The 12,664-nt window shown below is 46.8% G+C and overlaps 2 protein-coding genes across 4 annotated transcripts; both read left to right on the forward strand.

Moving 5' to 3' along the window:
• Window positions 1-1,243: 1,243 nt before the first annotated feature.
• Window positions 1,244-2,958, forward strand: LOC107132515 (uncharacterized). Of its 2 annotated transcripts, none has more exons than XM_015471238.3 (2): window positions 1,244-1,925; window positions 2,691-2,958. In XM_015471238.3, the coding sequence occupies exons 1-2, from the start codon at window positions 1,259-1,261 to the stop codon at window positions 2,849-2,851; spliced, it is 828 nt and encodes a 275-aa protein (XP_015326724.1). In that variant the 5' UTR covers window positions 1,244-1,258; the 3' UTR covers window positions 2,852-2,958. The 2 variants fall into 2 exon arrangements, with proteins under 2 accessions (XP_015326724.1, XP_015326725.1); XM_015471239.3 differs by having other exon boundaries at window positions 1,244-1,909.
• Window positions 2,959-3,063: 105 nt separating this feature from the next.
• Window positions 3,064-10,482, forward strand: BHLHE41 (basic helix-loop-helix family member e41). 2 transcript variants are annotated; one of them, NM_001076297.1, is made up of 6 exons: window positions 3,173-3,389; window positions 3,527-3,590; window positions 3,913-4,020; window positions 4,347-4,458; window positions 4,934-5,419; window positions 5,814-6,280. In NM_001076297.1, the coding sequence occupies exons 1-6, from the start codon at window positions 3,328-3,330 to the stop codon at window positions 6,104-6,106; spliced, it is 1,125 nt and encodes a 374-aa protein (NP_001069765.1). In that variant the 5' UTR covers window positions 3,173-3,327; the 3' UTR covers window positions 6,107-6,280. The 2 variants fall into 2 exon arrangements, with proteins under 2 accessions (XP_024847914.1, NP_001069765.1); XM_024992146.2 differs by having other exon boundaries at window positions 3,064-3,389; window positions 4,934-10,482.
• The last annotated feature ends 2,182 nt before the right edge of the window (window positions 10,483-12,664 follow it).

Consider the following 12,664-nt stretch of genomic DNA (forward strand, 5'->3'; position numbering starts at 1 on the left):
CTGAAACTGCTAGTTAACATTTAGATCTTGTCCTCGCTGTTCACATCCAGGGGTAATAGTGAAAAATGCAGACATTGGAGCCCAATGTCTCTGCTTAAATCCTAGCTCTGGGCCATGAGCATATTTTATCTCCCTATGTGTCTATTTTCTCATCTAAGAAGTGGAGACAATAATAGTATCTACCTTACATGAGTTACTACATTAAAAGCCCTTTAGAATGGTGCCCAGTACTCTAATTGTAAGTGCTATATATTTGTAGCTATTGTTACACCCTCCTTGCAGCAAAGTGACATTCAGAGGCATTAAATGATGCCTGATGTTCCAGTGGGCAAAAGTCTGTGAAAGAAAAGGAGTAGGATTTAAGTTTAAGGGGAGTGAAAAAGCAAGAAGAGTGAGGTGAGAAATTTAAAGACCAAAAGGAAGTAAGACAGCAAAAGCTACAGGGAAAGAGTAAAGCAGACATTTAATGAGGGGAAAGGTAGGAAGAGAAAAATACAAGGGGGGGGGAGGTAAAAAGGAAACGAGTAAAAAGGTGGGCATGAAAAAGGAAGAAATGGAGGAATGAGAGTAACAAGAGACCAAACATGAGAAAAGACTCCACTTAGAGCCTGAGCTATCAGAAAAGGAAAGAAGTGAAAGAGAAAACAGAAATGTTGGAACAGAAGAGACAGGGAAGAGAGGGAGACGAAAGTGGTGACAGGAAGGCTTCATTTGCAGCAAGGCCTGTCTGTCTTTGAATTAGGGGAAGTTTACATCCAAAATTAACACACCTCTGATCGGCCAGACTTCCTTCCCAATTCTTCCTATTGCCTTAGATTCTGCCCCGGACTAGCTCCCTAAGGTTTGTCCTGGTAAGCTGTCTGCCTTGCGTCTGGTCCGCTCTACCCTCAAGGCCAAGACGCAGTCTTCACTACGTTTTCCCTAAATACTCCAACCATCCTTTTCAAGTGAAAAATTAGCTCTAGGGCAAATATTTACACCCTCTTCCTTCTCCAAACCGTCAGAAACCTATAAGGGATGCTGGTATTTCATTTTTTTAAATTATTCACTTTGAAACATTCTCCGCCCCCCCTTCTTTTTTTGGGGGGGGGGGTCTTATTTTGTCTAAACGATACAGTGCCGCAAGGGTATGCCGCTTTTAAACCTATTTGTCCTTCCCACCAAAGGAAATTAATCACCCAATCACTTGGAAACGAGAGGCTGGCTCTAGGTATAAAAAATGTGATCAGTATTTAACAAATATTTTTAAAGTATTATCATGATTAAATTGCCTGTTTGGTGCAAAATACGCCTCCCTCTTGGAGGAAGTCGAGAGACCTTAGCGGGCCCTCTGGGCAAACGGAGCGGACGGGCCGCGAGCGTCTGTTCACGCCGGGGTGAGCCTGGGCCGCCGCCGCCGCCGGAGTCACGAAGCCAGACGCGGCGCGTCTCCGCCCAGGACCCGGGAGACTGCAGCAACGCGGCCGCAGCCCCGGCGGTTCCCGGAGGCGGGGAGGAGACTCGACTCCCGCAGACACGTGACCTCCCGGCCGCCGCTTCCCGCGACCCAGACCCGTCCCCGGAACCCGCGCTCGGCGGGGCGGGCCGGGGGACACGTAGCGACGGCCCCGGTCCCTGCTGCGCCCGGGTGCGCGTGCATTTCAGCGTGCTTCGCCCCTTGGTTCACGTGCCACTGGCAATAACGAATGTTTCGGGGATCACCCGGGAGAATGCAGGAAGGAAAGACGTTGGGTTTGAAATCGATCTACTTGTATACAGACAGATAAACATATCTTCTCTCCATCCTGGCCCTGGCAGACGCAAGTGGCGGCAGCGGCGCCAGAGACCTGGGGGTCCCACAGAAGGCGCTTCCCCACGCTTCGTCTCCAAGGTCCCTGACCCTCCGCTGCGCAAATGCGGGCACCTCCGGGTAACTCTCACTAGCAGTGAGTCATGCTCCCGGGACGGCTCTGGGGAAAGGTAGCCCTGTTCCGCTGGCCTGTGCTTTCCCCGCGCCGAACGCCGCGGCTGCAGGGCGAGCGCGCGCGCGCACGGGTTCCCCGCGCAGTGATGTGGCAGCCGCGGCAGGTCGGATCACGTTGCTGGCCCTGTGCTGGTAGCCGTTGGAGACAGGATTAAGGAGGGAGGCTTTGGAGGTGCCAGCGGTAGTAAACGTGGGCTCTGCACACTCCCGGAGACGCTTATCACACGCGGGGGGAGGGGGCGGGGAAAGCACGCAGCGCCACCCGAGACGCGGAGGGGCGGCAGAGTTGAGCCCGCGAACGATACTGCTGCATTGCTTCTCCGCCGTCGCCCCTCTCTTGCCACCCCATCCTCTCCCCTCCCTCCCCGCCGCGTCCCTCCGGGAGCGCCTGAGGCCCCGAACGTCGTCATCTGCGGCTGTGACTAGTGGCACCGCAATTCCGGCAGCTGCGGGAAGTTTGGGTGGCCCAGGGACACCGTGTGGCCGAAAGACACTCGGGTTGCGACATTCTGTCCTAGTGGCTACAGTTGCATTTATCTTAAATCTTTCAGGGAGCGGATTTCAAATTGTCCCTTTTCGGGACAACCTCCAATCACGGCTATAAGGGGTTCCCCCCTACCCAGGCCGCCCAGCGGTGAGCAAACAAGTTTCCAAATTGTCCTCTGGGACTGAAGTTGACCCACCGCGAATTCTCTTTCTCTTTCCTTTCTCTGGTCCAAACCAACAGCACAGTCGGTGGAAAGGCAAAAAGCCACGTTCACGTTCCTGAACCGTCATGACGGACGGGTGGAGGGAGTCGCACTTCCGAGGCGAGGAAGCCCCGGCGGCCCCGCACCCCCGGCGCCCCCTCCCACTCCCCAGCTGACTGCACCGCCCTCGGGAAGATGAATAGCTTGGCTGAAGTTGTTTTTCCTTTCCGGTGGCCCTGATCAGGTGTCCCCGCCCCCTCCCGCCGTTCGCCTCCCCTCGCAGCCTGCTCCCTGCGCCCCCTCCCGGCCCGGCCCCTCCTCCCCCGCCCCCCTCCGGGCTGGACCGCGGATGGTACGTTCCGCACGTGAGCTGGGTGCTGGTCTGGCCGGCGACGCGCGTGCCCTGTGGCCAAACACTGCCCGGAGTGAGAGCAAACTACCAGCGCAGTGGGGCCGGCGCGAGTGTGCGTGCGTGTGTGTGCGTGTGTGTGCGAGAGAGCAAGCGCGGCGGGAGGGGGGGACCAACTGCTTCACACTTTCAACACTGCACTGAAGAGGGAGAGAGAGAAAGAGAGAGACTGGAGATCTACAGATCCCCCAAGATCTCCCAAAGCTACCGTCCCACAGATTATAAACCCCAAAAATCGAAACAGAGGAAACGGACAGCGGTTGAACATGGACGAAGGAATTCCTCATTTGCAAGAAAGACAGTTACTGGAACATAGAGATTTTATAGGGTAAGGTGCACGCACCCTTGCGAATATCTGTCTAGGCTTCAGTTTGAATTTTTTTTTTTCTCCAGAAAGTGGTATGGAGCGGGCGAGGGCAGAGCCCCTCCCCGAATGGGTGCCTGATGCTGATTTCTGTTTTGCAGACTGGATTATCCCTCTTTGTATATGTGTAAGCCCAAAAGGAGCATGAAGCGAGACGATAGCAAGGTAAGTGTAGTTTCCGATGTTCCCCATAACCTGCCTGGGTAGTTAATTAGGGCCATTGATTTCACAGGGAAGCTCTGCCCGCAAATATATTCCAGCCTTTGAGCTTCCCCAACTGTGAATTTTAAGTGGTTTGCTGGATACTCTCAGGGGGAGATTAAACATCATACCTGAATTTAAATTGCATTTCAGAACAGCCCAGAGGAAAGAGGTGTCTTGGGCATAGTTTCTCACATAGTATTGGGGGGGGGGGCAGTATTGTTATATCCAGTAAGTGAATATTTAGCTTATCGTTTTTTCTATTCCATGACTCTCATATTTGTAGGATACCTACAAATTACCGCACAGATTAATAGAAAAGAAAAGAAGAGACCGAATTAATGAATGCATTGCTCAGCTGAAAGACTTACTGCCTGAACATCTAAAGTTGACAGTAAGATGCACATTTTTATTCTTTGCTGTTCTCGGGGGTCGTGTTAATAGCCTGGTACCACTCCCAAGAGATATAAGAATAAATGTAAATATCACATGCCTTACAACTTGTGCTATAGTGTAGAGTTTCCTGCAAACTCAAGAGTAGGTGTTCACAACTGAAGGCAAGAAATCATTTATAACCTGTATGGTGGAAAACTCAAGAAGTAAAGGAATAGTACTTCTTTCAAGTATTTGCTTAAGTTGCTGTGCCAAATGGAGAGCCAGTCAAGCCAAATGTATGTTTTTAAGTAACCAAGTGCTCCCTTCTTTTTTGCATCATTGCAGACTCTGGGGCATCTGGAGAAAGCTGTAGTCCTGGAATTAACTTTGAAACACTTAAAAGCTTTGACAGCCTTAACGGAGCAGCAACATCAGAAGATAATTGCTTTACAGAATGGTAAGTCAGTTCAGGGAGGCCAACCCACCCCCGATGAAGCAGGGCAACCCACAGAGGAGCAGTGTTAAGATTCTTCCCCCACCTCCACCTCCTTCCCAGGGCTCACTTTCATTTGTTAAATTGCTGACACTTTCCCTTCATTAGAAAGTGCCCACTTCCCGACGCATCCTAGAGGCTTCCAGCAGAATTCGGAGGAATCAGATTTTTATTTAAAGTGGTGGTTGCGCCCTCTCCACTTTAGTTTCTCAGCTGGGACTAGAGCGCCCCCCCTGCTTCCCCACCCCCCCGCCACCCCCTACTCCTCCCACCCCTCGGCAACCGGTGGATAATATCATTCGAATACAGAGGAAAAACCGAGATCACTTTAGTCAGTGCAGGGCCCACGTGATAAGCAGATGTTTCAACGTCGGTATTTTTCTTCTTGCCTTCATTCCTCTGTTCCCTTCCCCCGCCCCCCACCCCTTCCTCATCCTAGGGGAACGATCTCTGAAATCGCCCATTCAGTCCGACTTGGATGCGTTCCACTCGGGATTTCAAACATGCGCCAAAGAAGTCTTGCAATACCTCGCCCGGTTTGAGAGCTGGACGCCCAGGGAGCCGCGGTGTGTCCAGCTGATCAACCACTTGCACGCCGTGGCCACCCAGTTCTTGCCCACCCCGCAGCTGTTGACTCAACAGGTTCCTCTGAGCAAAGGCACCGGCGCGCCCACGGCGGCCGCCCCCGCCGGCTCCGGGGCCGCCCCCTGCCTGGAGCGCGCGGGGCAGAAGCTGGAGCCCCTCGCCCACTGCGTGCCGGTCATCCAGCGGACTCAGCCCAGCTCCGAGCTCGCCGCCGCCGAGAACGACACGGACACCGATAGCGGCTACGGTGGCGAGGCCGAGGCCCGGCCGGACCGCGAGAAGGGCAAAGGCGCGGGGGCGAGCCGCGTCACCATTAAGCAGGAGCCCCCCGGGGAGGACTCGCCAGCGCCCAAGAGGATGAGGCTGGATACCCGCGGCGGCGGCGGCGGCCCGGGGGGCGGCGCGGCGGCGGCGGCGGCCGCGCTCCTGGGGCCCGACCCGACCGCTGCGGCCGCGCTGCTGAGACCCGACGCCGCCCTGCTCAGCTCGCTGGTGGCGTTCGGCGGAGGCGGGGGCGCGCCCTTCGCGCAGCCGGCGGCCGCCGCGGCCCCTTTCTGCCTGCCCTTCTACTTCCTCTCGCCTTCGGCGGCCGCCGCCTACGTGCAGCCCTTCCTGGACAAGAGCGGCCTGGAGAAGTACCTGTACCCGGCGGCGGCCGCCGCCCCGTTTCCATTGCTGTACCCCGGCATCCCTGCTCCGGCCGCCGCCGCCGCTGCCGCCGCGGCCGCGGCCGCCGCCGCCGCCTTCCCCTGCCTGTCCTCCGTGTTGTCGCCCCCTCCCGAGAAGGCGGCGGCCGCCGCCGCAGCCGCGACCCTCCTGCCACACGAGGTGGCGCCCCCTGGGGCTCTGCACCCCGCGCACCCGCACGGCCGCACCCACCTGCCCTTCGCCGGCGCTCGCGAGCCCGGGAACCCGGAGAGCTCTGCTCAGGAAGATCCCTCGCAGCCAGCAAAGGAAACCCTCTGAATCCGTGCTCCACTTGAGAGGGGACCAGGGTTCACGCGGAATAATAATATTAATAAGTTAAAACACCCTTAACGTTTTTAAGGGAGGAAGTGTAAGAGATGCACGACAGGCTTTAAAAAAAAAAAAAAAACCAACACAACAACACAGGTGTCTTGTGTACATGTGGAGTTCCTGTTTTGCTCACCCCTCACCGCCCACTATCCTTCGCACACCTACATCCCTTTTTTCCCCCACCAGCTATCAAAGAACCTCCTAGATACAGATTCTTTTCTTTCTTTGAAGAACTCCCCATAATAAGTTTGGCCTTCTTTTAGGCCACGTTCCATTCTCTTTTAAAATACAGAACCGAATTCTCGAGGAAGTGAGAACGGTCTGCTCTCTGAACCAGGGTAGGAGAAGGTAACGTGGAACCCCAGGTAGCTGGTCTCTGCCTGCGTCTCAGAGCTGTCCTGCCTGCTTTAGGAGGTTTTCCACAGGCACAAGGAGGACCTTTTCGAATTCGACTTACTCCAGTATTTTATAATGTTTAGCTTTTTTAAAGGCGTGCATTTGTCAAAGAGGAAGAGGTGAGAGTGCAGGCGCTCGCGTTGCAACCCATTCTGAAGTAGTTTGAGTGGTGTCTCTTACTTAGTACTTGCACTCGTTTAAAAGAGATGCGGAGTTGGGCCATGGTCGGAACTAAGTCAGGGAAAGAGATGGATGAGGAAGGCCAGAGTCATTCTCAGTACATTTGCTAGCACTTTATTGAGAAATTGACCGTGAATCTATTAACTCATCTTAATTTCATATATATAGATATATATGTGAAATTGAGTGCCTCTGTTCTTACCCTGTCATTATTTAATCCATCATGTTTCTAAGTTTGTATCATCTTCCTGTTAAAAAAAAACAGAATGTGCACTGAACTTTAAAAAGTCCAAACTGATTTATCCTATATTCTGTTAATTCACAAAAGTGGAGGAGGAAGGAATGGACAGTTTCCTTTGGAAATGCAGTAAACATGTGGAATGGAGCCCTGTGAGGCCTTCCTATCTCCCAAGTCTATGTATTTTCTGGAGACCAAACCAGATACTAGATAATCACAAAGAAAGCTTTTTTAATAAGGCTTAAACCAAGACCTTGTCTAGATATTTTTAGTGTGTTGCCAAGGTAGCACTGTGAGAAATCTCACTTGAATGTTATGTAAGGGGTGAGACACAACAGTCTGACTATGAGTGAAGAAAATATCTGGGTCGTTCAGTCCGTTTGGTGCATTTGCTGCTGCTGTTGCTACTGTTTGCCTCAAACGCTGTGTTTAAACAACGTTAAACTCTTAGCCTACAAGGTGGCTCTTATGTACATAGTTGTTAATACATCCAATTAATGATGTCTGACATGCTATTTTTGTAGGGAGAAAATAAGTGCTAATGATATTTTGAGTTCAAATATCTTTGGGGGAGGACTTGCTGAAAAGTTGCACTTTTGTTATAATGCTTATGCTTGGTACAAGCTTATGCTGTCTTAAATTATTAAAAAAAAATAAATACTGTCTGCAAGAAACCAGCTGGTTTAGAAAAGTTTAGTATGTGAAGATAAACTAGAAATCATCTTTATATTCTAGTATTTTCAGCACTCCATAAATTCTATTACCGAAAATAAATATTGCCACGCTATTTTGTGATTTTAAAATTCTTACTAAGGAATAAAAACTTTAATATATGTATGCTATGAGATCGTCTAATAATTAAAAAGGCATAAGGGATGCTTGATTAGTTGTAAGATATCTAGGAATACAGGGATGAAGGTCATTTAGGTTCTCAGATACCCAACTTTGTCTGTGGCTTGATATCACACATTTCAGATGTCTTGCAAGCCTCCAGGTTCTAGCTGTATCTACTTGCTTGTTCCCAATGTATCTACATGAAAAGTGCAAAAGAAAAACCTATCAGTCAGTCACCTAGTTTGTTTATGTCACACCCAGTTTTCTAACGCTTTCATGATTGAGGTGTGTTTCCCTTTTCATCTTTGACACCAGATAGCCTCTGATATATGGCCTGGTGTTTCTCTTTCACTGGGTCCTATATAAATACTGTACCACTTAGGAGTGGCTAATTTCTCGGTATATTTTAGCTTCTTAAGCTTTATAAAGTAAGTCTCTCGTGGGACTTTATTATGGAATTCAAGTAAGAGAAATAATTATTTCTAGACTTTTCTCAAGTTTATAATCAGATTTAGATTTGATACCAACTGTGTGAAGGATTGTCAATATCTAGTTTCAATAATGGTCACAAACCCCTTGATTTCTTAGAGGTATTGAAATAATAGTCAAAATTTATGAGATGTAGAAAAAGTGCTCCCTCTGCTGACTTTATGGCAACCAAACTGCAAGTCATAGAAAGTGGAGCCGGAAGGAAGCTCAGAGAACAGCTGTCCAGCCCCCTGCATTTTAAATAGAAATGAAGCCCAGAGAGATCAGATATCTGCCCAAGGTCACACAGCTACCTAGAGCTAGCACTAGAGGCCAGATCTGTTGTATTCCCCAGTCAGTGAACTCCTTCCCACTGCAGCATCTTGAACCAAATAAACCAAATTTGATTGGGCAGCATTCAAATAAGCCACAGGAACAAAGGAAACAAATATTAACATTGCAAAACTATGTAGGATTTTTGAGCATTTTAACTTATTGAACTTTAAAAAAATATTCTGTCTAAACCAAAATAAAGGAAAAAATAGCATTTTGAATACTTCGAGCTACATGTTAATGACATGTTGTAATAATCTGTTTTATAGCCAAAAGAGATGGCAGAGTAAGTCAGGATAATAAAATGTTGGCATTTGTATAGTTTTGGTGTAATAAAAAACCTTAGGGTTAGATCAGATTTTAGAGATTAGATTTTTATTTCAAATGCCTTTATACTAGCATGGTAATAAGATAAAGCTGCTGAAGATAGAGTTGCAAAATAATATTATCTGTACTGCATCTGAAAAATGTTATTTTAGTCATTGATTTATTTTAATGAACCAAAAGACAAGTCGTCATAATTTGCTGAAGAGGATTCTATACCTATTGCTGTGAAGTTTAGCCTAGATCCTTTGTAGTATATGTGATTTTTCAATATATGACAAATATGAATCTTGGGTCAATAATGTTTTTACACATATAGTATTATATCAATTAATTTTACATACACAGAGCTCTTAGCAAAGTTCATATTGAACTGATAAAAATCCTTTCCTACCCCAAAGGACTAAGCACATTTATAAGGCACTAGGAACTATATTTTAATAGCTCTCAAAAGTATGGCTAGAATTTAGTTTCTAGCATTGTGAAAACTATTTCTCATTTTCTTCTCTGTTACTAACCATACAGTCCACAACTTTTGTTATTGCCCATTACCTGAGGTTTTTTCAAAAGTATGTCAAGCCTCAGGCTGTTCCTGCCCATGTCACAGGTCAATTCTGAACCTCTTCATGGGAGGTGAACTCGAGTAGAGATTCTGAGAAGACAAGGCTGTACAGACTAGGCAGGACTTTTTACTTTAGACAGAAATAAACAGAGCCCTCATGAGCAAATTAAGCCCATTGTAATGCCAAAAGTTGGCTATATTATTGTGATAATAGTGTTTTACTTCAGAGAGCAATCTGATGTTTTTCATTCAACAAAAATTCTTAACCTATTAGACCCTCAGATCAGTATTTAGGCCCACCCATTGTTCTAACTGTGCTGTTTTAAATAAGTCCAAATGGGTATACAGTGCATATGTGTGTGAAGTCACTTCAGTCATGTCCGATTCTTTGTGACCCCATGGACTGTAGCCCACCAAGCTCCTCTGTCCATGGGATTCTCCCGGCAAGAATACTGGAGTGGGTTGCCATTTCCTTTTCCAGAGGATCTTCTTGACCCAGGGATCGAACCCACGTCTCTTGCACTGCCTGCATTGGGAGGTGGATTCTTTACCACTAGGGTCACCTGGGAAACCCCCGTGAGGATGCGTAACTCCCCATACAGTGCATGCTTAAGTCCAGTGTAAGTTCCAGTTTTTCATAGAATTTAACAGGGGATTGACATGGAAAATTATCACATATTTTCTATGATTAGGATGGGATTTATACTAAAAAAACATGTGCAGCATGTACTTAAAAAAAAAAAAAGCTCCAGGAAAGGAATTGGACGTTTGTCTTAAAATTAGGTTTCTTGCACTTGTTCAGTGATTCCATATTGAAAACTCTGAACAAATGTAAAACTAAACCTTTATAAAAGTTGATGGTTTAAAATCTTGAACTAAGTGATGTCCAATTTATGTAACTTCAGGGAATGATATGTGCCCCATGAAACAATGATTGAGGAACAGAAGCTTCTGCGTTCAGGTGCCAACACTGTCTATCTTTTCTTTATTTTTTCTTTAGTATTTCAGTGAAAAGCTTAATAAAATATGTTACACGTATCTTAGAAAGAAATACCTTATCTGTAGTTAACCTTTCTCAATAATTCAGGGTCATCATTATAAACATCACTTTTGCACTACAAATATCATCTGGGAAGACTGGCACCTGCACTAAATTCCTTTTTGAGTCCTTATATCTGCTTTTTTATAGGTTTTTCAGTCTCTTTACTCAGGGTCAGGCTACCAGCTTCACTTCTTGATGTGTCAGAGCCTCTGCCTCCAAGTCTTATCTAATTTGCTACTTCTGAATTACTGTGGCCTGGGAAGCCATTTAACCAAAACCACACCCTTTGAAATGCGTATAAAATGAGAATAAATACATTCTAACAGAATACCTGAGGGGCACTTCTCTAAATTCTGTGAACTTGTAGAATCAATGACATGTTGATCTTGCCAATTTATTTCCTTTAACTTTCACATTCTCAGCAATATTCCATATCAGAAACACTTATGCAAAAGCCTTCAAACACTTTATATATTTAATCATTTTATTACATAAAAATGGTTTTATTTTACAGCTACTACAAAATAAATTCCAATGCCAGAAGCCAATTATTTGATTTGATGAATACTCTTTCCCTCAGGTTGATAGGAATAGGGGACCAATGGCCTTCAGTGAAAACTGATCCTGCATTTTGATTCATGGATGACTCTGGCCCCTGATTCTGGTGTACCATCTCCTCTGCCTCTGGGTTTTGGATATCTTGGTTGGCAGGTCTAGCTAAAGCACTCTGGGAACTGACAGGGAAGACACGTAGGCCCTGATGCTGCCTCTGAATTTAGACATGCCCATTGGAGAGCCTTGAGAGGTTCTAGACTCCTTGTGTGTGGATTGCAACAGACTCCTTTTTCCTTGAGCCTACTTATTCAAGAAATAGTGGACATGGGGTTCCGGGTATTTGTTTTCTCCTACTGTGTGTGAGGTGCTGTGGTAAGAGCTGGAAGATTAAAGATGAATGATCTCAGGATCTCAAAGTCTACTAGGGGTGACAGACCTACACTAAAATAAATTACAAGGCAACATAGCAAGTGCTCTGTAGCCATGATTATAATACTTGCAGGTGAAGGTTGCTAACTTCATTTGGGTGGACCAGAGAAGACCTTAAAAAGTAGCTGGGTTTTACAGAAGCAATAGGAGAGTAAATCCATCTCCAAAGAGAAGGCTCTGGCACCGTCTGGTCCTGTGCTAAGGACCAGGACTGTTTAATTGGTTACATCTGACTTGAGGTCTGAGTAAGTACTTCCTAACTTCTCAAGTCTCTTTCTAACTTGACTGCCATACTGACTCTCACCATCATCTCCTGAGGATCTGGGCCATTTGGTGGGATTGAGGCAGGGTCATGATATTTCCTACTGCAAAGAATAGTATTCATAACTTGATAATATCTAATGAAGTAGAGGGGAGAAAAATAGTACCTGGCAAGCAGCTCTGTCTCACCTCACCCATCCATCTTAAAAAGAAACTAAGGATGACTTCTTCCCCTACAGGTAGGGGCATGATGATCCATGTTCTCCACTCAGTACCCAAAGGGGAAATAAGAGAAAGGAGCCCAAGAGGGAAACAAGAATCCTAAAGCCTGTTTTTCCAAACCTATGGGACAAAGCTGAAGCAGCCAACTAATCCGAGGTCAGGTAGCTCAGTAAGTGGCAGAACCAAGACTAGAACCAGATTTTTTGGTTTTAAATCCACTGTTCTTTACACCATTATCCTATAGTATAGTAATTAGGAGGCGATAGGCTGAGGTTTTCTCTTTAAATGAGGTAAGCCAGTCCATTTGAGGTCATAAGAAGCAGACTATATGCTTTTGGTGAACAAGGGAAGATTAGCACGGTGATAGCCTTTTCAAATTATGTCATAAGAGCATGCGATAATTATGATGGCGAAATTCTGGAAAAACAATTTTCAACATACCCTACATAGAACCATACAGTTTTGCTGTCTACTCACTTTGGAGACATCCAGAAAGGTTTCCTCCTTGGTTTAGAAGTCCCGACATCATCTGGTGAGTTTACCACCTCTGTCTCTACCCCTCTGTACCTAGTGATTCTAAAGTTTCTCCATGAAAGAAGGGATCAAGTTAAGCCAAGCATCTGGACCGAGAGAATCTTTAGAATTGAGGAAGTAGAAAAGAGTGTGATTTGCTACAGTTTTTATAGGGTGTTTTTAGGGAAGGGAAGAGAAGGTACTTTTAGGG

The sequence above is a fragment of the Bos taurus genome, chromosome 5 (assembly GCF_002263795.3).
Source record: "Bos taurus isolate L1 Dominette 01449 registration number 42190680 breed Hereford chromosome 5, ARS-UCD2.0, whole genome shotgun sequence".
In the NCBI taxonomy this organism is placed as follows: domain Eukaryota; kingdom Metazoa; phylum Chordata; class Mammalia; order Artiodactyla; family Bovidae; genus Bos; species Bos taurus.

Bases quoted from the DNA above. Each gene is read 5' to 3' on its own strand.
- BHLHE41 (XM_024992146.2), top strand. From the start codon at position 3,328: ATGGACGAAGGAATTCCTCATTTGCAAGAAAGACAGTTACTGGAACAT. The intron at 4,021-4,346 runs GTAAGATGCACA...GCATCATTGCAG, and splicing joins CTGAACATCTAAAGTTGACA to ACTCTGGGGCATCTGGAGAA. The intron at 4,459-4,933 runs GTAAGTCAGTTC...TCCTCATCCTAG, and splicing joins GATAATTGCTTTACAGAATG to GGGAACGATCTCTGAAATCG.
- LOC107132515 (XM_015471238.3), top strand. From the start codon at position 1,259: ATGATTAAATTGCCTGTTTGGTGCAAAATACGCCTCCCTCTTGGAGGA. The intron at 1,926-2,690 runs GTGAGTCATGCT...CCAAACCAACAG, and splicing joins CCGGGTAACTCTCACTAGCA to CACAGTCGGTGGAAAGGCAA.